The sequence below is a fragment of the Cyprinodon tularosa genome, unplaced genomic scaffold (genome assembly GCF_016077235.1).
Source record: "Cyprinodon tularosa strain WSP-4 unplaced genomic scaffold, ASM1607723v1 ctg669, whole genome shotgun sequence".
Taxonomy (NCBI): domain Eukaryota; kingdom Metazoa; phylum Chordata; class Actinopteri; order Cyprinodontiformes; family Cyprinodontidae; genus Cyprinodon; species Cyprinodon tularosa.
In genome coordinates, this window is record NW_024039417.1 from 306,135 (window position 1) to 333,369 (window position 27,235).

Genomic DNA, 27,235 nt, shown 5'->3' on the forward strand with positions numbered 1-27,235 from the left:
ACTGATGATGGTTTTATAATGCATCACAAACATGAATTATTTTAGTTTGTTTTGTTGTTTTTGTGTGTTGTTGTTTTGCACACTGAGATATAACTTCATAAAATCTTAAAACTGGGCCAACTATAAAGTAAAAAAATTCCTGCGCATTTGAGGGCTGTTCTTAGTAGGCGTATTAGACAGCAAGATGCCACAAAGTTGCGGTTTCACCTGCGAGTTCAAAGAAAAATCAGAGTTTCATAAAAAGAAAAAAAAAACATGGTTTGTTTGTTCAAAGCAATCACCTCTGCTCTAACATGGCATGAGCCTTCATGAGTCACTGACTTACACTTGGACTTTATTGTCATTTTGTGCACACAGAGTGTATACAAAAATAAATTTTGTTCAGTACAGCTCTCAAGATAGTTAAATTTTTTTAAAGTGCCGCAGTAATAGACATAAACATACAACTGTATATGATTTACAGTTTCCAACATTCAGGGTTTTTTTGTTTTATAAACCCCATTTTATACAACATTCAGCAGCCTAATGGCAGTGGGGAAGAAATTGTTCTGGAATCTGCTGGAATCCCAGAGGGCAGCAGGGAGAATAGTCCAAGGGGGGGTCATTGATTATGTTACGGGCTTAGGACACGCTAGCCTCGTGAGACCATCCTGATCTCGTGAGCTTTCAAGGTTTCACTCGCAGATCAGTCTGGAGACTCTCCGTTAAAGAAAATTTGGAGCCGTTCACCAAACGAACGTCCAAACAGCGTTGGCTTTGAGGCGGGTTGAGGTGTGACGCAACGAGAAGCGTGACAGTTCAGTTTAAAGAACATGGCGGCTTCAGCCGATGAAACTAGCGTTAGCGTGGCTATCGAGCAAGTTTTATCAGAATTACAGAGTATTTCTTCACTGAAAGAAGAGCAAAAGATGTTTTTGCTCTTCTCCCGACTGGTTTTGGCAAGAGTTTGATCTATCAATTGGCTCCTCTTCGTCGCTCTGTTAGTACATCATATGCTTCGTTGATCTGATTGGTTTATTTGACCCGTCTATTACCAACATAGGCCAATCAGCTCACCAGTATTTTCGCCCCTAACCAAAATTACTTCAACAGAAGGTTTCCAGATGGATATGCGGAGCAAATCCATCTGGCGAAGTCAGGTTAAGGACACGCAGCGGTGGGATAAAATGTCTTTGATGGAGGGAAGAGGAGCCCTGATGATCTTCTCTGCTGTTCTTACTACTCTCCTCACTTTCTTCCAGTCTGAGGCGCTGCAGCCTCCACACCACACAGTGAGACAGCTGGTCAGAACGCTCTCTATGGTGCTTCTGTAGAGGGTGGTGAGGATGGGTGGGGGCAGGTGGGCTCTCCTCATCCTCCGCTGGAAGTACATGAGCTTCTGTGCCCTTTAGACCAGTGAGGTGGTGTTTACATTCTAGGTGAGGGTGTCTGTGATGTGCACCCCCAAGAATTTGGTGCAGCTGACCACCTCTACAGCGGACCTGTTGATGACCAATGGAGCGTGGTTAGGCCGGTTCTTCCTGAAGTCCATGATGATCTCCTTGGTCTTCTCCACGTTCAGGATCAAGCTGTTGTCTCTGCAATAAAGTTAGATAGTTGAGTACACTTTTGAGTAGTTTTGCATAACCTGATAAGCTGTAACTGGAGTAATATTCTTACAAAGTGTTTCTACTCTTACTTCAGTAAAACTTTTGACTATTTCTGTACTCACTGCGTGTAAAGAACTGATTTATAGTTACAATAAATACAACAGAGATAAGAAGTGCTGTGGGGGGGTTAGGAAGATTCCAAGGGCCCTTGATTGAGGGGGGCCCAAAAAGAAGAAGAAAAGATATATCCTGCTATATGTTACAAATATAAAAATAAAATCTAGCTGTAAAATAAATTATCCTTGTGTTCTCCATTATATTTGAGCACTAAACAGCGAAATAATGCATAAATATATAGTATTAAAATCTGTGTCAATAATAAAAAATGTTAAGTTAGATATTTATATTTAAATTACATCACAATTATTAAACGTCACCTATAAATCTTAATCTCATGAGCAGCCTAAAGCAGCAACACCAAAAATACATGTTTTGTCATTACACATATTAATGCATGAAAAGTTCTCATGGCCAGCATAAAAATAATCTGTTCTTTAATAAAGATATAGTCAAACCTTACAGGGCAATATTTTCACAACCCAAAACCTATTGTCTTCTCATTTGTACATAGATACAGCTATGTTTTTATTTCTTTAAGCTGTAATTATTTTGAGACAATGATTTTTAATGTTAGGTTTTAAAGTTAATGTATGTTTAAATTTTTCGCTTTGCCAAGAATTTAAAAATGTGAATGATACTCTTCAATGCATCTTTATAGGAGTTTTAAAGCTTGAATAAATTTTTTTCTTTGGGTGGTTGGTGGTGTGGGACGGGGTAGGGGGGGCAATATCAATGTCTTTCATTGGGCCGCAAATTCCTGGCTGCGTCCCTGCCAGAGCTACGGCTTATGCTAAACTGAGACCTCTTGTTTCGACACAACCTTGGCTGTTTTCTACCTGCCTTGCCTTGTAGATTAAATAAACAATAAAAAGCAATAAAAAAGAGTAGAAGTACTTTACCCTGTCCTTGCATGGGCAGATCTTTCATAATGTTGCTCAGCACTAGTCCTGTAAGCTAATAAAGTCTCTAAAACAATTAAATTCATAACCTCAGATATATTCGTTAATCAACGAACAAATATATCTGAAGTTCATCAACTTATATAACATGCATAATACTAGTGCAACAGTAAAATAGTCAAATTATATTAATAATTGAATAAACTCTTAGAGACCCTGAGTTTTGGCTCCAAAATGGTATCAGTGCCCTATGTGTTGGTACTCGCTGTTACTGATACCACCATGTTAGTGCTGGATCGGGGCCCCGCCCGATACTGGTATCGGTGCAACACTAATATATACATTAGTGATATATATAGTCACTAATATTGTGATGATATAGTTCTAATATAATTTGTTTTTTCTTATGAGACGAGCCACAGCTACCCTGTGCAATGCCTTGGCCACTCCACTGGCCAGTGTAAATTTTTTGTTGCATCAGTTTAGCATTTAATCCCATTATGCACAGCCAGCCATGTAACATTAAAAACCACACAATAAACCAAGATATGAGTAGATTTACCACAATAGTACACAAAAAAAAAATAATGCAACCGCTTTTGCCATTTACCTAATCATATGTAGTTACTTTAACACAATTGTTTTATGTCCTACCCTGCAAACGTAAAACAATTGTGTTAAAGTAACTAAATATAATTAAGCAAATTACCCTGAAATTATGGCTGTGTTTTTTGTGCTACCCCAAGATTTTCAGTGGCCCCTTCTGGCCACCCCTATGAAACATTTTTGTATTCCATACATCCATCACCTTACATCCAATTGGGGTCACGAGCGGTGCTGGTGCCTATCTCTAGCTGTCAATGGGCGAGAGGCGGGGTACGCCCTGGACAGGTCACCAGTCCATCGCAGGGCAACACAGGAAAAGCAACCATTCATGCACACACTCACACCTAAGGACAATTTAGAGAAGCCAATTAACTTAACAGTCATGTTTTTGGACTGTGGGAGGAAGCCAGAGTACCCAGAGAGAACCCACACATGCTGAGGGAGAACAAGCAAACTCCATACAGAAAGAACACGGGCCAGGAATCAAACCCAGAACCTTCTTGCTGCAATGCAGCAGTGCTACCCACTGTGCCACTGAGCAACCACGTGTATCCCATACAGAAAAGATCAAATCAACCGGGAAGTGTCATTTTTCCGTGCCGCACCTGAACGCATCATGAGCGGAGCCAGTCAGCCAGCAGGAGCAGCAGAGAGTTGAGCTCAGCTCAGAGAGTGAGCGGAGCTTCCTGGACGGACTCAGCTGAGACAGGAGCTCCTCTAGAGGAGAGGGCCTGACAGGAGAGCCCTGTAGAGCCGCCTGCTGCTGCTGCTGCTCTCACCTCTCTATCGGCTCACCTAACTCAGGCTCTGGGAGGAAAGCCGTGAAGCTGTTTAATCAGAGGCAGATTGTTTCAGCCACACATGTTCCTGTGCCTCATAAATAAGATCGCTGCCACTGCGGACCTGGAATCAAGCTGCTCCCTCACCAAAGGCAAGGTAGGTCCTCCTGCCTTTTCCTTTAAACATCTTTAACAACACCTGAAATCATCATGACGTCTGTCTGTTAGGTGTATTTTGTGTTCTCTCTTCTGATCAGGGTGATTTTATTCAAATATTTATGTGTGGATATAAATTTAGGAAGATATCAATGCTAATTTAGTTGCATTTTCGTTTCCCTCTCTGTCAGTATCAAGTAGTCGTGTTTCATCTTTCTCAGATTAAGGAAAACATTCAGATTAATGGGTAGGAGTGTGAACTTAGCAGTGATGCCATATGATTTGTGCTGCACACACGCACACAGCTGCTGCTCCTGCAGCACACTGGCTGTCTGTGTTTAAACAGCAGGGGCTTTTCACCAGCCTCACTTAGTTTTCCATCTGCAGCCTCACCAGTTCACAATGATGCTTTGATCAGCAGGGAGCAAAAGGAACCACCTTCACTGGTCCCATCCAGACCTGGATCTAGACCGTTGGTCCTCCTGAGCAGGGGCGGAGCTAGATGGGGGGTCAGGGGGGGCCATGGCTACCCTTAATCCGGGCATATGTGGCCCATAAAACCAAACAGACTGCTGCGATTGTGAGCAGAGCTTTAAAAAGTTTAATCGATTAAAGTCCAATAAAGCAATACAGCAGAGTCAATGGCCCAGTCTGTTAAAAGACGCACACTTGGCGGGTACAATGGAGGGCACCGTCCACCCCAGCGCTGGATCCTCGTTCCGGCACGCTGCGCGTGTGGGCCTCTCCAGCATAGCTGGCCTTAGCGAGGTCACCTCCAACACGCGCCTCTCGCCAGCGTGCCTCTGCGCCTCGCTCCATGACGGGCCTCTTCACCTCGCTCCGGCGTGCGTCCCTGCACCTCGCTCCAGCGGGCCTCCGGCCGTCAGTCCCCAAACCTCTCCCGCTGCTTCTCTCTCACCCGCTCCGTCCGGCTCCCTCCGTGATCGGCCTTCCCATGTCCGGTGTGTCTCTCCAACCAAACAGCTGCCTTTTTAATCAGCGTCCCAGTCGGCACGCTGCTTGGTTGATGGGGAACACCTGTGCCGTTGCTGTGGGCGTGTCCAGGTGTGAGTGGCAATGTGGCCAAACAAAATCAAAAAAAAAAAAAACATGCAACACACAAAATTGAAAACAAGCAAACAAGTTCAAAAAGAAAGAAAATCAAAAATTAGAATACATGCAATAAACTTACCAAAAAGGCCACATTACCACACATACACTGTGCGATTGCTTTCAATTGTTACATGCAGCTGTGAACTCACACTTTATGATGAAACCCCGCGGTTTGTTCGTCTAAAAAAAAAAACACGTCAGACTCAGCTTGGCAGTGATATGGTGCTAATCGGACTCATCTATCCCTAACGAGTAGAAGAGGAATATGAAGCTCACTAAAGTGAAACGCGTTGCCTTGGCAATTTGTGCAATTTTGTGCTGAAAGCCCTAAAAAGAAAAGGTGACAACGTGTTTGGACAAAGACATGGCTGAGCAAACATGGCGACTACGGCCTGTCGATTTTACGGAGAGAACTCTGTTTCACTTACACCCCCGCCATGCTTCTGTGTTTTCATCTGAGAGGAAGAAGAAGAATCATTGTTTGTGCACTGAGCGATTTGCCCACGACGGTCGGGTTCCTGATCGGGAGGTGGTGGTGAGAGGCCACTACACGATGCACGACGCACGATCATGCTGAAAGTCGACCCAATCAGAAAATTCTCGCACAGTGTAAGCCCGGCTTTAGCCAATCATTGGCCACCCCTACCATTTAATTTCCCGCTAATACAGACGGTGGCAGCAGTAATATTCTAAAGTGGAATATTCAAAACATTTTAATTTTTTACGGTTAATTATACACATCAATATACTAACATCAAAGATGATAAGTGAAGAATTCATCTTTTCAGAACTAGATTGTTTCTTATATGGGGTAAAAAGAAAATTATCATTAACTCATCTAGATGTCTTCAGTGAAATCAAAGATAAATAACACATAATAAAAACTTATAAAATAATCAATTTATGTAGATATTAGTGCTTGTAAATATCACTTTTATGCAGAATATTTATTCATACAAGTAGGTAAGTAATAATAATGGAAAAGATTTACGCCCCAGAATTTATCCACTATATCTTTTATCTAGAAATTACAGATGTTTAAATATATGCGTGTGTTTGTTAGCAAAAGCTGTAGGAAGGTATAGTTTGTCTTTATTTAGGAAATGTGGATGTTTTGGTGGTTGGAACAGTGTAGAATGACCCTGAGGTTCTGGTGCCTATCTGCTATCGGCCACCCCTCAGAGTACATTGATGAGTGCCTGGACACCCTTATAAAAAATGTCTGGCAAAGCCTCTGCTCCTGAGCAGCAACTGCACTGGAAAAAAAACAAAATCTAAATAAGTCCTTTTTTCTTAAAATAAGTGCATTTGTTCTTGAATTGAGGTGAAAAAAGAGACATTTTGCCAATGGAACAAGACAATTTAGATTTAAAATATGAAAACACAGCTGCATTGTCTTATTTCAAGTGTATATTATCTAATTATTTTATTTTAAGAGTAAAAATACTCATTCGATTGGCAAATTATCTCATTTGCCTATTAAAATCAAGGGTAAATACACTTAATTTAAGAATTTTTTACTTATTTCTAGATTGTTTTTCCAGTGTGTCTGCAAAGGTAGCAGTCAGGTGGCCTCGTAGACCTTCTGATGGAAATCCTTCAAACTTCAGACTGCTGGTTGCCTGGTTACGCTGGGAAACCAATCTACCTATAACACATGGTTCCATTCTGCAGGCACGAGTCTGTAAAACCACTCCATTAAATCTGCTCTGAACTATTGACTGGTTGTATATGTTATCTCAAGTTCAACCGTGGAGTTTCTCCTGAACAAAAGCCCCACTGTGTTATTAATGACACAGGGGAGTTTCCATTGAGGGAGGCTAAGTGAAGGAAGGCTGTTATTTTCCAGTGTTAGACCACAGGATTGGATGTAGGACTCAGGCAGGATGGAACAAGCTGACAGACTTGTGGCATGATGATAGCCGACGGCTCAGCTGGTCTGCAAGAAAGTGCCAAAGGATATTAGGCAATGACTGTGCAGAAAAAGCTGCCGATCTTGCTATTTCACAGGCTCAACAAAGATCAGCGTTTAAGACGAATGCAAATCCATAATAAATATGAATAAAAAAATGGCTTCTTTATTAAAGTTTGAAGGTGGTTGCAGTGGTCGGACACCTGCAGAGTTTCCTGCCAACTTTCTCAGCACTGAGTGAGAAAGGCTGTGATTTCAGCAGCCGTTCAGGCTGCAGAGTTTGTTTTTCAGCACCACAGCTTCCTGTGTGACCCCGTTCTGCGTCCAGCCACCGTTCTTTCCAGGATTAAACACAAATCCCAGATTATGGATTCATTGCTCATGTTTTTTTGGAAAGGGTGGAATGATTCTTGATAAGGTTATCTTTCTCTCTCCCAACCATTTAAAAAAAACAAAATTGTTTTCTCACCAAGGAAAAGGTTTTTGTATGAGATCAAAGATTTATTTAAGGGATTAGGTCTGAAGTCTATTAAAATCCTGACATCCTAAAGGTTTGGTGTCTTAAATGCACTCAATCCAACAAGTAAAACGTTCATATTTGTTTATAAATGAATCTTTACATATCTGTAGAAAGAAAAACTAAAAACCAGACGATCTTTCCTGATAACTGTATAAAAAGTCATCTAACTTCACTTAGACTCAGACATCTTTTATTGTCGTTTTGTAGACAGTGTCTACAAAACATAATTTAGTTTTGTACAGCTTTCAGACAGTAAATGAACATTTCCATTCCATAACGTGCAAAATATTTCTTCTTCTAGTCTATCTTTGTCTCGTTCATGAGCCCTGCAATGCACATCCCTTATCCTCTGATCCTACATGTTGGGCTAACAGCTTTAGAGTGGGTTGTGCCGGCCCGGGCTGCACAATCAAAGCAGCTGGGGAAAACGTGACACACACACCTCCAAATTGCACCTGATGTCAGCTGATGTGCAGAGCAGCAACATTTTCAGGCAGTTTAAAAGTAAAAAAGGCTTAACCTCAGTATCATGCTTACTGAGGAGGAAGAGAAAGCACAAAGTATAGCAGCTTATGGTGGTTTGTCATGAGAATATGAACAGTCATTTAGCTGATTTTCCTGAATATTAAAAGCTTCCAAAGTTAGTTCAGGCATGAAGAGCCCCAAACCTTTTTTATAGCAAGTACTTGTTGATTCAGCCGTAATGGCTAATTCTGTCAGAAACGTTTAAAACAGATTTGTTGTGTTTTGTCACTAAAAAAACAACTTCCTTATTATTGGTACAGTATATTTGAAGTAGGAAGTCCAAGTTCCCCAGTTTGATGTAATGAGTGGATTCCACATTTTAGATTTGTGTCCAGCATTGAAGCGTGGTCTGCGCTATGTTTACTCCATGCCATATTGCAAAAGGGGAAAATCAGGAACTAGCTCTGGGTCTAGAAACGGTTGAGGCGATGAGGAAGTGGGGGAAAGTTTGTGAGACAATGGAGGGAGGTGAGGGCCAAAAAGAGCGGGGATCCAGGTGGGAAAAGGGTCCCAGCATTCTTGCGCACCTCGCTGTACTACCTGGTCCAACTTCATGAGCGGTCATACAAAAAAAAAAACAAGCCTGTAAGGTACCAAACAGGAAATATGCACAGTGTAGAGCAGGGGTCACCAACATGGTGCCCGCGGGCACCAAGGGGCCCTCAAGGACCACAAGGGGTGTCCTTAGAGTCTTCTGAAAATAGAACAACTCAACAGTGAGCTGAAATTTCACTGTATTCTGTTGCTCTTCTTTTTTTAACAGGGTTATAGAACATTTCATCATTTAATCATATATGGCATTTAAGCATTTATAGAGATTTCAAAATGAAAATGTCTAAAAGAAAATTAGAAATTTAAAGAAACGATAAAGATATGTATATAATATATGAAGTTTAGGTGAACATTGACCCTTGCCACTCATATGTCAGTATTGGTAGCCCTTCCTGTGACTCAGTGCCCCTGAGTTAGCCCTCAGCTGTAAAAAGGTTGGTGACTGCTGGTGTAGAGCGTGTATTTGACCAATCAGATGCCTCCTGTCTGCGGCACTGTCTGCGGTCACCTACAGTTTGGGAGAGGTGCAGTAGTGTGTCTGCAGAAGGGGCGGGGGCATATCTGCATTAGCTGCGACACACGCAGATGACCTGGTTTAGAAGTATAAATCAGCCTTAAGGCCTACGTACATGGGTCATGTGCACTAACCACAGCGTCACCAAAGCATCAAGATCTAAAGAGAAGCGCCATCTCCTGGTCAGACCCTGTAGTTCAGTGAAAGGCAGGAGTCAGAGTAAAAAATATGCATGAGGGGGTCATTTCCATCTATCATTACCTCAACATCTGGGTCCTTCTGAAAATGGGACCTAAAGGTAGTCTTAATGCCAAAATTGCACAACATTTATCTTTGTCATGCTGTTTAAAACCCATGAAGACCAAGCGATATTAGTTACCACATAACTGTCAAATTTAATGTGCTTTAACATCAAGGTCGTATTTTTTTTATTCCGTAAAAATACAAAAAAAAAAAAAAAAAAAAAAAATATCCACTGGACTTTTTGAAAAAATTTTTGAAATTTTTTTGAAATTTTTTTTGAAATTTTTTTTGAATTTTTTTTTTTTTTTTTTTGGAATTTTTACGGAATGACTATGACCTGGATGACTGAGAATCTTCATCAGCATATTGTATTGTTGTTTTTATGCGCTTAAACAAAAATGGATTCAGCTCACACATACAGGTGCTGGTCATAAAATTAGAATATCATGAAAAAGTAGATTGATTTCAGTAATTCCATTTAAAAAGTGAAACTTGTATATTATATTCATACATTACATACAAACTCATATATTTCAGATGTTTATTTTGTTTAATTTTGATGATTACAAATGACAACAAATGAAAATCTCAAATTCATCATATCAGAAAATTAGAATATTACTGAAGACCAATAAAAACAAAGGATTTATAGAAATGTTGGCCAACTGAAAAGTATGAACATGAAAAGTATGAGCATGTAAAGCACTCAGTATTTAGTTGGGCCTCCTTTGGCCTGTATTACTGCAGCAATGCGGCGTGGCATGGAGTCGATCAGTCTGTGGCACTGCTCAGGTGTTATGATAGCCCAGGTTGCTCTAATAGTGGCTTTTAGCTCTTCTGAATTGTTGGGTCTGGTGTATTGCATCTTCTTCTTCACAATACCCCATAGATTTTCTATGGGGTTAAGGTCAGGAGAGTTTGCTGGCCAATTAAGAACAGGGATACCATGGTCCTTCAACCAGGTACTGGTAGCTTTGGCACTGTGTGCAGGTGCCAAGTCCTGTTGGAAAATGAAATCTGCATCTCCAAAAAGTTGGTCAGTTGCAGGAAGCATGAAGTGCTCTAAAACTTCCTGGTATGTGGCTGCGTTGACCCTGGACCTCAGAAAACACAATGGACCAACACCAGCAGATGACATGGCACCCCAAACCATCACTGACTGTGGAAACTTTACACTGGACTTCAAGCAACGTGGATGAAGTGCCTCTCTTCTTTTCCTCCAGACTCTGGGACCTTGATTTCCAAAGGAAATGCAAAATTTACTTTCATCAGAGAACATGACTTTGGACCACTCACCAGCAGTCCAGTCCTGTTTCTCTTTAGATGCTTCTGACGCTGTCTGTGGTTCAAGAGTGGCTTGACACAAGGAATGCGACAGCAGAAACCCATGTCTTTCATACGTCTGTGTGTGGTGGTTCTTGAAGCACTCACTCCAGCTGCAGTCCACTCTTTGTGAATCTCCCCCACATTTTTGAAGGGGTTTTGTTTCACAATCCTCTCCAGGGTGCGGTTATCTCTCTTGCTTGTACACTTTTTTCGACCACATCTTTTCCTTCCCTTCGCCTCTCTATTAATGTGCTTGGACACTGAGCTCTGTGAACAGCCAGCCTCTTTAGCGATGACCTTTTGTGTCTTGCCCTCCTTGTGCAAGGTGTCGATGGTCGTCTTTTGGACAACTGTCAAGTCAGCAGTCTTCCCCATGATTGTGTAGCCTATAGAACTAGACTGAAAGACCATTTAAAGGCTTTTGCAGGTGGTTTGAGTTAATTAGCTGATTAGAGTGTGGCACCAGGGGCCATCAATTTTGAACCTTTTCACAATATTCTAATTTTCTGATATGATGAATTTGAGATTTTCATTTGTTGTCATTTGTAATCATCAAAATTAAACAAAATAAACATCTGAAATATATGAGTTTGTATGTAATGTATGAATATAATATACAAGTTTCACTTTTTAAATGGAATTACTGAAATCAATCCACTTTTTCATGATATTCTAATTTTATGACCAGCACCTGTATTTAGCTACCTTCCAATTGCCTTCAGACTGTCCTCTCTAGTATTCCTGAGAGCAGCGCAGTTTGCAGCCAGACAGGCAGGAGGCGCTGCTTTTGGTTTTTTCAAAGTAAAGATCTAATATTTCTGATATTGACTACTCTGATATTCTAATATATATCACTGGAAAAAAATCGAAATCTAGATAAGTCCTTTATTCTTAAAATAACTACATTTGTTCTTGAATTGAGGAGGTAAAAGAGACACTATGCCAATAGAACAACACAATTTACATTTAAAATAAGAAAACACAGTTGCATTGTTTTATTTCAAGTGCATACTACCTGCTCAAATTAAGGGTAAATATACTTAATTTAAGAAATTTTAACTTATTTCTAGATCATTTTTCCTGTGTGTGTGTATATATATAATTGGAATAATGTAACTAATTTGGTAATCGAATTGAATTGCTTCAGTAATGCTACACAGACTCCATAACAGGCCATTTACGTCCAGCCATAGAATAATCCTCCTTTGAGAAATTCCTCTAAAGAGGTTTATTTCACCTGCAGTCTGAGAACACAGGGTTTTACCAGTTTGATCTTCTTGTAGAGTCCATTTTCATATTCAGTCCTATTTTCCTATTTATCTAATACCTGTGAGGCATAACAATGGGTTCAATGCTAATCCCATTTATCCATGTTCAGACTCAGAATGCAAATGATAAATGTATAAGTTTTACATAAACAGACCACAGTTTGCCCAAAGGCTAGTTTTCCGACTCTGTATCAGATTCAAATTTGCATCCAGCTGTTAGGAGCAAAGATCACTGTGATTGGAAAACTCATCCTTTCAGCTGGTTGGGCGTATTTAGCTTAGTACTTAACACCTTAATCAGGTTCCACCAGTATTACAACCACAAAGATTAATGTGGCAACTTGGAAAGGCAGCAGAGCATAGAGTTTTATTTGTGTTTTAATTAGTTTCAAGGGGAAAAAACAGTTAAAAGGGGAAAATCATGTTTAAAGTAGGGTTAATGTATCGGAGAGAACAAAGTTTCATACGGATACAAAAACGTGTTATTTGAGGATAAAGAAAAGTTTTGAGAAAAGATATTTTATCTTTAATAAAAGATAATTTTACATTTGGAAAATGATTTCCAAGGGCGAAAAAAGTTCTCTCAAGATACATTTTTACTCTGAAATATTGTTTTCTTTGCAACCAGAGTGAAAACATTTTCTCTATAAAATACATTCCTTGTTCCTGTTGGTTAGTCTCTACAGAATTGACAGCTGAGATAAAAATATATTGCTTTGAATTTAATAAAAAAAAATAGGACTAAATTGTAGAGCTAATTAAACATATGAACAGATTCACACACAAAACCGACTAAGCTTCAGATATTTAAATAGAATAAAGTTGCTTTATGTCATCATACATTAGGCAAAGAGAAAATAGGCCACTAAGAGATACCTAGAAAAAAACTGACAAGTGTTTTGGATTTTGTGTGGATTCTTTCTTATTGGATGCACCCAGCTGTCATCAAACAGAAGCTGTTTGGGTGCAGAATGGCCCCTTTATCACAGCGCAGCCCTGCAACCAGAATGAGGTGAAACGTTCTGCACAGCATCCACCACTTCCTGCATGTGCATGGAGCCTTAAAACCAAATCTTTCTATAAAGTCAGGCTGTTCAAAAATACAAAAATAAAAATACCTTCATGTGACAAGGCCAAAGCCTTTTTTCTTTTTTCATATTTTGTTTAATTTAGCCAAAAATTTCAATAACTTCACTCGTCTTTTACTGAAAGACGCTGAATATACGCTGAGAAGTTATTAACTTTTCTTTGCTTAATCAATGAAAGGCTTTTTTAAAACAGCTTTAATCCTTTTTAGGGCAAGTTACCGTTTTCGATCCCCCTTACAAATGTCCCCCCGCCCCCATACCTCAGTGAGTTCTAGAATCACAAGATCTATATCCAGACATTGGCTACATGGCTTAACATCTGATTTTAGCATTTGACCGATTAGATGAGCCCCATTACCTACTGTAAATTAAGTTAAAAAAAGGTTAACAAGTCAAGAAAAAAGGTAAAAAGCTCATTGAAAAGTTAAAGTTAATAAGCCTAGTTAACATTATATGTAGGTTTATAAACTAAAAAGTGTCAGTGCCAGTATCAGCATTAATTAAGGTTAAGTTGTACCAAATAAATGTTGTTTCTTTCACTCTGAGTGTTTTTCATGAATTTCTTTAGAAGCACTTTTGTTATTTTTATTATTATATTTAGGCAGGTTGGCGTTTCTTGTTATTACATTGACATTCATTTTTGCCATTAAAATATCCATATTCTTTAAATGTTACTTGAATGTTGCTATGTTTTAGCTAGGACTATCACTATCATTTATCACCGGGCTATATGGAGTGTAATGGAGATTGACTTTTTAACTGCTCTTATTATTAGTTACTTATTTTTTATTTAATAAATTGCAACTTGAGTTTATGACTCCGCCTCGAGCAGCACTTGAGTCACAAAAAATAAAAAGACTGGAGTTGGACCAGGTCTTTGAAGACTTTAAACTAGACTCGCTGAGACTCTATTCTTGGTAACAGTTTTTATCGCCTATAATGAGAAGAAAAAAGAAACCGGCGAGAGCTACAGACTTCAGTTGCTGCACAATGGATGTTGTTCATTGATAGCCAAGGAAAGCAGTGGATTGTGGGATATTAATGGTTTAGAACCACTCATTCATGTTAGCTGCAGCTTTATGATAATTAACACGGATGTCTCATTAAATGAATATTGTTAAATAGTTTAAAAAAAAAAGACTTTTTCATCATTTTGGGAAAAAAGCTAAGCTAGCTGCAAAATTATATGGGGTTGTGTTCAAATGCCTGCCCTAACCCCCTATATAGAACTCTATATTCAGTTCAATTCAGTTTATTTATATAGCGCCAATTTACAACACGTCATCTCAAGACACTTTACAGTTCACCAGATCATCCAGTCAAATTGATTAAAATTTTCTATCTAAGGAAAACCAGTTAATTGCATCGACTCATTGACTCGAAGGCAATCCCTCACACTAAGCATTCCTGTAGCGACAGTGGAGAGGAAAAACTCCCCTTTAACAGGAAGAAACCTCCATCAGAACCAGGCTCAGTGTGAGCGGCCATCTGCTGAGGCCGACTGGGGTTAAAGGAGACAGAAGCAGAGATACAAAAGAAAACTGTAAAAGGCGGCCCGTCCAGGAAACACACAGCCAGGCAGACGAGCTCTGAGCCAGCTCCCATGTCAGAGGATGAAGAGAGCACATCCAGCCAGTCACAGTCAGAGAAACAGGACTACACTGAAAACAGGCAGATCTCCAACATCTATGAACAAAGGTGATGACAGCAGCACAGCTGATATTTCTCTCCAGGATGGAGTCACAGCCAAACAGAACAGACCAGATGAAGCTACTCTGAGAAAAAGCAGAGAGAGCAGAACGTTAGAGATTAAACTAACAGATTCTGTAGAGTGGGAGAATAGAGATGGAATTAAACAGAATGATGAAATAGGGGTCCCTACGTCCTCCAGCAGTCTAAGCCTATAGCAGCATAACTATAGAGATAGCTCAGGATAACCTGAGCCACTCTAACTATAAGCTGATTAGTCAGTCACTTGATTTGGATGGGAAACTGATTTCAAAAAGGAAAGTTTTAAGCCTATCCTTAAAAGTAGACATGGTGCCTGCCTCACGGACTAAAACTGGTAGTTGGTTCCACAAGAGAGGAACCTGATAACTAAAGGATCTGCCTCCCATTCTATTTTTAGAAACTCTAGGAACCACTAGTAAACCTGCAGATTGAGAGCGAAGTGCTCTGTTAGGAACATAAGGAACAATCAGATCTCTGATATAAGATGGAGCTTGGCCATTTAAGGTTCTATATGTGAGAAGGGGGATTTTAAATTCTATTCTTGATTTAACAGGAAGCCAATGAAGAGAAGCCAGGATAGGAGAGATATGATCTCTCTTTTTAATTTTCATCAGAACTCTGGCTGCAGCATTTTGGATCAGAGGCTTTTAACTACAGTTTGTGGACTTCCTGATAGTAAAGAATTACAATAGTCCAGCCTTGAAGTAACAAATGCATGGACTAGTTTCTCAGCATCACCCCTGAAATGGATATTTCTATTTTTTGCAATATTCCTCAGATGAAAGAAGGAAATTCTAGAAACCTCTTTGATATGGGATTTAAATGACAGATCAAAAATAACACCAAGATTTTTTACTTTATTATTTGAAATCAGTTTAATCTCATCCAAATGAAGTGACTGGCTACTCAGCTTCTTTTTCAGAGACTCTGGTCCAAAGACTATAACTTCTGTTTTGTCTGCATTCAGAAGCAGAAAGTTAAGAGTCATCCAGGTTTTTATGTCTTCAAGACATGCCTGTAATCTATGTAATGGGTTAGCTTCATCTGGATTTATAGACAGATATAGCTGAGTATCGTCAGCATAACAGTGGAAATTGATCCCATGCTGTCTACCGATTGGAAGCATATATAAAGTAAAGAGAATTGGTCCTTTTTTTATGTTTCCCCCTTCAATTTTTTCCACTAATTGAAATGTCTTTAAATCCACATTAACATGAATTCAACACACTGCAGTAAACAGATAAATGGAGGCAGAAGATGTCTTTAAGTCATCCATGCACACATTCAGCGACACACAGGAGCTCTTTTAAGCTGGGCACCGTTTCATTCACAACACCTGTCCCATCAACCGGGAATCAGAAATACTTTAATAATCCCAGGGAGAAATTACTTTTGTTACATTACTCCATCTGTAATAGAGTGACTTTAGGACCAGTTTGATATAACACTATTTCATACAATATATATAATTAGGGGGTCCCCGCTCCATCTCACCATCAGTTTGGGGGTCCTTAGCCTGGAAAACTATGGAAGACCCCCGCACTAGTGGATGAAAAAGTAGTGGATTCAAAATTTCCCACAATGCACCTTGAAAAGTAGTGATCTTCTATGGTCACTAGATGAGCAGATAATCCCAGAATGATTTGCAAGAGTTGTCTTTATTTAAAGGAAAGAGATTTCCATAGTTTCTATTATTTATCTTGGAGCATAAATGCCATTTAATTCAAAATACAGTTGCCTGGAATATTGATACTCAAGCTTGTAGCCGAGGCGATGCTAAATTGGCATGGTATCAATACTAAAGACAAGATTTGTTTGCATATTTTTGCAGGGTTTTTTATTTATTTATTTATTTCTATTTCTTAAATTAATAATATTGTCCAATTGTGTTATATTTGGGTCATTTATTTTGTATTTGCATTTAAGTGTAATGAAAATATTTATAATAACCTAAATTGTTTGTCTTTTTTTTGTCCCCATTGATCGATAATACAGAGTATTGAATATTTTTCTGGGTTTTGATATTGAGTTTTTAAAAATTGTATCATGATATCAATATTTTTATAAGGGTGTAAAACTTAAATTAAAAAAAAAGCAAATAAGTTGCTGATAACATTAAGGTTTAAAATCCTAATCTAAAGTGAAGCAGGGGTAGAGGTGACCCAGATTTCAGGTATTTAATAATGTTTATGTCGGTGATTGTAGAAAAAAAATGGGGATGTGAGATTGTTGAAAACCAAACTGAAAACCTGCCAACATTTTATTTACCATAGGTTGGTTTTTCATGTCTGATTTTTACTCCTAAACTGTTTCTAAGATGTAATGATAAACGTATTTTTATTTTAAGCCATGTCAAATAATTAAGACTGCAGGTATTCTTTGCTCTCAGAATAGTTGAACTGATCCATAATAACCTCAGGATTTGCAACAGAGACATCAGGCCTGATTTCTGACTAAATGCTAATGTTATAATGTAGAGAGATGGAAAATCCTTGACGTTTGTAAAGCTGTCATACAAAGCGAACAGACTTTCCAGAATCAGCCCAAAGTTCCAGAAGGGGAAGCAAACAGAGGTGAACCAATAAAGTTTCATTTCTGCTTTCAGGATCATGGGGACTGTAGATTGCCGGCATGACCAGCGGAAACCCTAGAAACAACCCCAATCCCCTTTCCCTGCCTCGCCCCGCCATGGCCAGCAGGAGTCCCGCCATTAACCTGGAGGACGAGGATTCGTCACAGACGATGGCCGAGGCTGCTGCTGCTGATGATGATGGCTTCTGCAAGCTGTGCCTGAGCCTGCAGCCGCCTGCTGCCATCAGGGAGCTGCAGAGCTGCAAGTGCATGTTCTGCACAGCGGTGAGGAGCGATGACACGTCCCGCATTCACAGCAGATCTGAAGGAGGTTTTCTATGGAAGCATGCACTCTATTTATCCTAGACCTTTAATGATGATCCTACTGTTCTCAGGCTGGACAGTGTACTTTACTGCTGATTTTTCTTGATTTAAGTTTTCCTTGTTTTGTGCAGGCAAATAAGACAATTTACCAATGGAATAAGATGATTTAAATTTAAGATAAGAAAAAAACCTCCATTAAATTCTCTTATGTGCATAATATCCAATTATCTTATTTCAAGGACAAAACTACTCACTCCATTAGCGTATTGTTGTATTTGTACGCTCAAATTAAGGAAAAAGAACTCCCTTATTTTACGTATCTTATTGTTGAATTATTTTTAGATCCATTTTTTTCTAATATTAATATGAATTATTCTAATGCATAAAATTAGGTAAATTTGTCTTGAAATTAATGTATTTTTGAGCAGGTAGGTTAGACGATTTGGAATGGAATGAATGGAACAAGATCAATTATGTGAAGAATAAGTAAAAATAGTTTAATTTACTTAGTTCAAGTGCATAATACCTAATTATCTCATTTCGAAGGTAAAATTTATTTGACAAATTATCTTGTTTACCTGCTCAAACTTTTTATTTTAAGAAACTTTACTTATTTTAGATGAGTTTTTGCAGTGCACTGGAAAGACGATCTAGAAATAAGTAAAAAAAAATGTATTAAGTGTATTTACCCTTAATTTGATTAGGTAAATGAGATAGTTTGCCAATTGAATTTGTGTTTTTACTCTTAAAATAAGATAATTACATAACATGCACTTGAAATAAGACAGTGTGATTGTGTTTTCTTATTTTAATTTTAATTTGTCTTCTTCCATTGGCAGGATGTCTCTTTTACCTCCTCAATACAAGAACAAATGCACTTATTTTAAGAAAAGATGATATCTAGATTTTAATTTTTTCCATTGTGTGGGGTTGAATCCATTTCAGATTCTTAGTGTTGCAGTGCAAAAAAAAAAGATAAATCATTTCTTTAAACGTGTATTTGCCTCTAATTTGAGGAGGAAAATAAGATGATCTACCAAAGGAATAAGTAGTTCTGCCTTTAAAGTAAGATAATTACTCTGGAAAAAATTAGAAATCTAGATACGTCCTTTTTTCTTTTCTTTTCTTTTTTTTTTTAACAGTGTCCTGTCTGGCGATGTGGCAATAAGAATAATTGTCTTGATGCCAAAAAGAGCCCAACAGATTTTACTTTCACAAGTGTAGCAGTATGGCAATTGCCATATTGCTCCACTTGTTTCATGCATATAAATTGCTTTATTATATTTATGCAGGGAGTTTTACAGTTTATATGGACACTGCAATGTAAATAGAGCAAAAAAACAGAAGAAGAAAAAGGAAAAAAGAAAAAAAAGAGAAAAGATGAAAGAAAGAGAAGGTAGAAAGGAGACAATAACAAAAAATTTTCAGTCAGCTTCATCACCTGTAACGAGATGAAAAAAGAACAGCACAACCGAAAGACATGCTAGACATAGATACGTCCTTTTTTCTTAAAATAAGTTCATTCTGTTCTTGGATTTAGGAGGTAAAAGAGACATTTTGCCAAAAGAACAAGACAATTTACGGTTAAAAAAGGAAAACACAATTGCATTGTCTTATTTCGAGTGCATATGATCTAATTATCTTATTTTATGAGTAAAAATACTACATTGGCAAACTATCTCATTTACCTACTCAGAGTAAGGGTAAATACACTTAATTTAAGAAATATTATTTTTTTTTCCAGTGTACATAATAAGCACTTGAAACAAGATCAAGAAGTTTTTTTTTCTTATTTTAAAATGGAATAAACTTTTTTTCAATGGTACATTTTCTTACTTTCCTGCTCAAAACATTGGAAAATACACTTATTTCATGAAAAATGTACTTAATTGGTACTGTACAGTGTGTCCATTTTAAAAACCAATATCGATGTTTGTGTGTCCAGGATATTTATAGAGGATTTAGTTTGAACCTGGCTGTTTATTTTTAACTCTGTGTTGATCCAGTCTTGTTTTAAAAAGAAGTCACTAAAGCTGTTTGTTTCATTGTCAGTCCAACAAAGAGCTGATTAAACCCTCCATAGAAAAAAGCCTTCAGGAATTTGACAAGAATCCTTAACGTTCTTAAAAAGCACCGTAAATAGATCAGGGTATATTTAGAGCGCTCGTTCTTTGCTCCATCATCTGCAGTGATGATTTTACAAAAGGGATCCAACGCATTTATCCTTATGCGCATTTTCTGCTCTTTGTTGACAAATATCAGATTTTTCCCATGATGACATGAAAACCTGCCGTTTCCTCAGCTTCATTCCATTTAATTCGTCTTTGGACTTTTCCAGCTCCTGACTTGTTTTTAAAAGCTGCGAGTCATGGTCAGAGTTTCAGTTTCATCCTTGCTGTAAGAACAGCGGTGCTATCTTTGGAAGACAGAGCAGTAATATTTATAAGGGGAGGCCAGACGTTTACGTCTCCATCTGTTCCTGCCAGGAATATCAAAACAGAGCGACTTCCCGTCTCAGGTGTTATTCCCCGTCCAAGTAGCCGGCTTTGGAAGCACAAGGTCACCAAAGGCATTAAAAACACGCCAACATATGGAGCAAGGGGAACGAAAAATGAAAACAGTGCATGCGGATTGTTTCTGTTTTGTCAATCAGAAACACCCGGAGCCCTCTGGTGTCAGATGGCAGAGTTTTCACCTGCGTCGCTCCTCCCGTTTAGTGTCATTACCACTGCATTTCAGGTTTCCGCTCCGGGCTTTTATGTGTCTTTTTCACAGAAATGTAAAATGCTGTTCCTCAAAACTCAGCATTTGTGCAATCCTTACATAGTTAGTTCCTTCTTCCTTTCTAGATTTCACAGCTGAGGCAACATGTGACTGTTGACATGTGGAGGCTGATATAAGGAATGCTTGTGTCCGTCTGTTTTCAAAACACTTCTATTCCCATGCCTGCTTCCTTTATACCTCCATATGATGTCCCCTTTTTTTTTTTGTATGCAATAAAGAGAAGTTTGTTATTGTATTTTTTAAGACTTGGCATTTCTTTTAGCGTTCTGCCAATAATCAAACATCTCTGCTGTTTTTTCTCCCCCCCGCAGTGTTTGCAGCAGTATGTCCAGCTAGCCATAATGGAGGGTGGGGGGGCTCCAATCACATGCCCAGATATGGCTTGCCCTAAAAGCGGAGTGCTGCTAGACTCAGAGGTATGTGCTTTTTAACCTGAAAATGTAATAATTTAACTGAGACTGCAAAGTTGGGAGCACTGCAGCTTTATATCTGACAAAAAATATTTTTAATCTTGTTTTGAAATTGATATACAAATTATTAGCAGAGTCTGTTAGATTATTATTCTTCTTCGGGAGAAAATTCTACTCAGAAATATGTGCAATAATCTGCCTGTGCAGTAAGACGATGGCAGTTTTTTAAGACTCCTTGTTTTGAGAATATATTTCATGCCCTCAAGAAGTCATACGGTGCATTAACACCCAATACACCTGCTGTTGCTCGCCTGGACATTGGCCACCCCAGCCAAAGCATTTCACAGACCAGGCAAAGGCTCCTACGTTATCAAGTCTACAGGATTCACTGAGGGTTTCACTTCAACGTGGTGGACAAGGATTCTATGGAGCAACTTGCATTAGAGATGTCCCGATCCAGGTTTTTGCACTTCCGATCCGATACCGATATTGTTTTTGGACTTCCGATCCGATACCGATACTGGCCGATACCAGTCTATCCGAGCATGTATTTAAGTTTAAGTTAAAGTATTTAGCCTTAGTTGTAAGATTCATGTTGAAAAGGGTTTTAGTACTCTTGATAACATCTAGCCAGCTGAATTAGGTGAGATTGAATAAAACACAATGATTGGTAACAACAAACTTACCTGTTTATTAAGAGATAAACACAAACTGGACAAAATTATGAATAGCAATCTGAAATTGCACAGTGAACAGTAAAACCGTAAACAGTTAAAGGTGCAAGTATTACTGTAAGTTTTAATAAAAATGCAAAAACGGGGAACACTGGCGCAAAATAGTGGAATGGATCGTTTCAATCGGCGAAACTGGAAAATACGGGCCGGATTTAAAAAAAAAAACTGGATCGGCAGTCTGGATCGGCATTTTACATGCTTTGCCGGTACGCATGTTTTTGCCAATATCGGCGTCCCGATCCAATACGTGGATCGGATCGGGACAAGCCTAACTTGCATTGCTTTTTTTTATTTTCGAAAGCAGAACGAAGCAGTCGATATCTCTGGATTCGCCAGATTTTCCAGACTGGAGAATACTGCCACCTTCTCTGGATGACGGCCACTTTCAGCGGCACTTCCACCTAACCGTTCGAGACCTTGCTCACTGGAAAAAATCTAAATCTAGAAAAGTGATTTTTTTTTCTTAAAATAAGTGCATTTGTTCTTGAATTAAGGAGGTAAATGAGACATTTTGCCAATGGAACAAGAAACTTTACACTTCAAATAAGAAAACACAATTGCATTGTCTTATTTCATGTGTATATAATCTAATTGTCTTATTTTAAGAGTAAAAATACTCCTTCCATTGGCAAACTATCTGATTTACCTACTCAACTTAAGGGTAAATACACTTAATTTAAGGAACTTTTTACTTATTTCTAGATCGTTTTTCCAGTGCTGTCCCACATTGGGGGGATGAATCACCGGGGAAATAGAGTTAAGGTGAGACGGTTTTCTGGAGCTCAGACAGGAGCAGCAGGAAATCAGTGCAAGATGGCAGAGAGAGAAGGAAGGAGGATAGCGGCGGAGAAGGCAGCTGCGGGCCAGTGTCTGCACTGGAGCTAGGACGACCAAAAAGTCCTTAAAATGCTTTTTTTAAAAGCCACCCACATACTTCTTTAGAGCATTCCCCACTTTATCCTTTGTCAACAATATTTTGTTTAATCAATTTCGATTAAATGAAACTTGTCTCTTCTGCCTCCTTCACTTTCACAGCCACATTTAGTCCCTGAAACAAATATGACCAAAACAAAACAAATTTGCCAAAAACACCCCATTCACCTGGCTAAATTTGCCACTTTCACCTCGCTCCGCTTTGCAGCGCTCATGAGCTGCTCTGTACATGTGGATAACATATAAATCCTTTGCTCCACCTGTGAAATTCACTTTCCATGTCAGCGTTCCTTAACCAAATGTTATCGTCTCACTGCACTAGATGATTACTGCACTTATTTTTGAGTAGATTCTTCCTAGAAACTCGCTATCCGGCTCCTAACTACACAGTCTGATATTTATAGCCTTTTAATAATGATTCATGCTTATTTCTTCCCAAATTGTTGAGGCAGTAGGGGAAAGCTTGAAAGTGATCTATGGAAAAAGATGGTGGAACAGGGATACTCATAAAACAATGGAAACTCTGCAGCTCATAAAAATATCCTTGTTGCTTGCAGTTATTGTCTTTTATTTGATGTTTTCATTACTGTTAGTGAGGGAAATAAACCCTGTTAAGCATTTGCAGTGCTTATTGCTTTTCTTGTAGTTGTAAAACAGCTAAATGAATTGAATATATAACAGCTTTCAAAAACATAAAAGAGATATCTTGTTTTTACATTCAGTCATGCTGCAGCCACAAACTTTAATGAGTTTTACAATATTTACCACGGAAGTTTCATGACAATCCTTACAATAATAACCTTTTAATAGGTTTATTTTTGCAGAAAGCATTTAAATGCAAACTGCTTCTCATTCCCACTATGTATGAAGTCTTAGAATACAGCTGGGTGCCCCCATAGGGGCCTGAGTACTGCAGCCCTGCCTCTGTTACACTGGAAAAAATTGAAATCTAGATAAGTCATTTTTTTCTTGCAATAAGTGCATTTTTTCTTGACTTGAGGAGATAATTTAGACACTTTGCCAATGTAACAAGACAAATAACATTTAAAATAAGAAAAAAACTATTGCATTGTCTTATTTCAGGTGCATATTATCTAATTATCTTATTTTAAGACTAAAAATACTAATTCCATTGGCAAATTATTTTATTTACCTACTCAAATTAATGGTAAATACACTTAATTTAAGAAATGTTTTCACATTTTTAGATGATTTTTCAGTGTGCAGCCCTGCCTCTGTTACATTGGAAAAAACGAAATCTAGATAAGTCATTTTTTCTTAAAATAATTGCACTTTTTCTTGAATTGAGAGGGTAAAGAGAAACGTTGCCAACGGAACAAGACAATTTACATTTAAAATAAGAAAACACAATTGCATTGTCTTATTTTAAGTTCCTTTTATCCAAATATCTCTTTTTAAGAGTAAAATACTCATTCCATTGGCAGATAATCTCATTTACCTACTCAAAATAAGGGTAAATACACTTTATTTAAGAAATTATTACTTATTTCTAGATCTTTTTTTCCAGTGTAGGGAGCCCCACACTGGCAAAATGTCTCACTTTACTCCTAAATTCAAGAAAAAATGCTCTTATTTTAAGAAAATATGACTTATTTAGATTTAAACTTTTTGCAGTGCATAGCAGCTTTGGCTACAATGCAGCCTGCCACCATCAGTGTTAGTGACTGCAAAAATGATCTAGAAATAAGTAAAAATGTCTTAAATTAAGTTTATTTACCCTTAATTTTAGTATGTAAATGAGATGATTTGCCAATAGAATTAGTATGTTTGCTCTTAAAATAAGATAATTAGATAATATGCGCTTGTAATAAGACAATGCAGTTATTTTTTCTTATTTTAAATGTCAATTGTCTTGTTCCATTGGCAAAGTGTCTCACTTACTTCCTCGGTTCAAGACAAAATGCACTTATTTTAAGAAAAAATTACTTATTTAGATTTCTATTTTTTGCAGCGTGGTGTAAAGCACTTTTGTCGAGTCTCCTAACTTCAAAAGTGCTATTATCAGTACAGGACATTTACCATTTATCTTGTGCATGTATATGATTATTTAATTAAAGTATTTTTGTTTTTTGAAAAAAGTTTCTTCATGTTGAAAATATGTATCTTTTTTTCTTGTCTCTGCCTGTACTTTGATTACAGATTGCCAGCTTGGCGTCTCCACATCAGGCGGAGCTCTATCAGCGTCTAAAGTTTGAGAGAGGTGGGTATTTATTACATGTCTTACACAGCAAAAACAATCTAGAAATAAGTAAATACATTTAAATTAAGTGTATTTACCCTTAATTTGAGCAGGTAAATAAGATGATTTGCCAATAGAATGAGATTTTTTTACTCTTAAAATAAAATAATTAGATAATATGCACTTGAAATAAGACAATGAAATACCGGTAGTTTCTTCTTATTTTAAATGTAAATGGTCTTGTGCAAAGTGTATCATTTAAGTCTTCAATTCAAGACAAAATGCACTTATTTTAAGAAAAAAATTGTTATTTTGATCTACTTTTTTTGCAGTGTACACACCCACTGCAAAAATCATCTAGAAATAAATCCAAATGTCTTAAATTAAGTATATTTACCCTTAATTTGAGTAGATAAATAAGATGCTTTGCCAATGGAATGAGGATTTTAACTCTTAAAATACGGTAATTAGATAATATGCACTTGAAATAAGACAACTAAATTGTTTTTTTTTTCTTATTTTGAATGTAAATGGTCTTGTTCCATTGGCAATCCTCAATTCAAGAGAAAATGCATTGATTTTAGGAAAAAAATTACTTGTTTAGATTTAAATTTTTTCCAGCCGGCCTTAGGGCTGCGTTATCAAGCTGCTCAGTGTTTTTGTTTTGTTTTGCATTAACATGAAAGTTTTTAGCATTTTATAAAAATAAAAAAACCTGCAAATCCCCTTGATTCTTTTGAGAACTTATATTTTTCTGTTTAGAGCCAATATGGGTTTGTTCTGCAGGTATATTTTGTGTCTCTTCCAGCTGTACTGGAACAGTAGCAGATATTATTTACCTCTGAATCATGAGATTCAGATTATTGGAAGTAAAACAAAGGTCAAAGTACTGATTCTTTTACTGCAATGACTCCATTTATCATGTTGCGTAGTGAAAGTAAAAACTGCCATTCATTAACTTGTATGGAATGGTTCTATTTTTTGTCCTTTTGTTTGTTTTAGTTAAGTGGCTTATAGATCTTTGTTGGTCTTCAGAAATATTACATTTAAGACAATGATACGAGTTTACTAGAAGGTTGAGATTAATTAACCACAGTTTGCTTGTTATTCATCACCTCATGTCTGCAGGTATGAAGGTCTTTGGGAATGTTTAATTTAATTAGTTTTTGATAGTTCAGCTTTTTATCAAACACTCTGAAGAAGAAGACAACAAGGTAGTAAAGAGCTATAAACAGACACATAGTTATTGTAAATCACACATGCAGCTGTTCTGCTGTTTCCGGAAGCAATTATTAAAGTCAAACCCCTAATAAATTTGAATGAAACAAGTAGTGATTGTGATTGAGTAAATAGATGCTTGGTAAAATAGCTTCAGTAGTGAGTAACTGTTGGCGCCCAACGTCTGATTTAATGTTTAAATAACGTAATCAGACAGTTCTCTGCAAATTCTGGTATTTTAAAGTATAAAATGAACATAAAAAGATAGCATGTTGACAAAATAACACATTTGGGCAAAAATTTTAATACTTTTTTTCCCCCAACATAAACTTAAATAACAGTCTTTACTGCAGGTAATACATATATGTTGGGAAACAATAAAAACTTCTAGCTGCAATATCTACACTGTCCTCTGGATGAGTAACTAGATGTTTTAATTCAGATTAGTAATGCTCTTACAAGAGTCTTATACAAATAAGTACAATAAAGTACAGCTACCCCTAAAAGTATTTTTTACTAAGTTACTAAAGTAAATCTGAGTATTTGTAACCACCATTAGCTGAGACTTCTAATACAATAATACTCAGGTTGGTATGTCAAAAAGGAGGAAAAATTTAATTTTGTTTTAATTAATTTTTGGTTTTCAAATTGTTTTATTGTTTAAGTTCTGTTTGCCCTCTGAATTAAATTGGTCTTTAATGAATGGTCACTGATTGGCTGCTGGGTGAATTCAGATCAGTCCAGAAAGCTAGCCTGCCCCGGAGCAGGTTTGCCGTTCAGAATGCGTTACCATGGTAACTAGCCTCACTAAGAATAAACCCAGCTTCCTGGTACCAGAACGTCAGGCTTTAAAGCTGAAGTTGTCTCTCTGCTTCGTGGTACAGGCCTCTGATCTAATTTTAATCACATGTAAGAGAAGTCAAAAGTAACATCACAATAATCTCTTAAAGGCCACAACCTGTTGGAAGACCAAAGCACATTTTATAATGACCTTTCAGTTAGATTACACATGTTTATTCAGAATCAAAACTATTTAAACTGTAGTCTAACTGGAAGAGATATATTCATGCTATAGAATATTAATAGGAGAAGCACAAACAAATGTGTGTTTTTATATATA

At 37.7% G+C, this 27,235-nt stretch overlaps 1 protein-coding gene across 1 annotated transcript in view; it reads left to right on the forward strand.

Moving 5' to 3' along the window:
* Positions 1-3,862: 3,862 nt before the first annotated feature.
* The window catches only part of rnf144b (ring finger protein 144B), a 30,637-nt gene continuing 7,264 nt past the window's right edge, over positions 3,863-27,235 (forward strand). The window contains exons 1-4 of the mRNA XM_038267322.1: positions 3,863-4,150; positions 17,547-17,797; positions 20,932-21,036; positions 24,858-24,918. Of these exons, the coding sequence (XP_038123250.1) occupies positions 17,573-17,797; positions 20,932-21,036; positions 24,858-24,918 (391 nt within the window). The 5' untranslated portion in view covers positions 3,863-4,150; positions 17,547-17,572. The remainder of the gene's footprint in view (positions 4,151-17,546; positions 17,798-20,931; positions 21,037-24,857; positions 24,919-27,235) is intronic.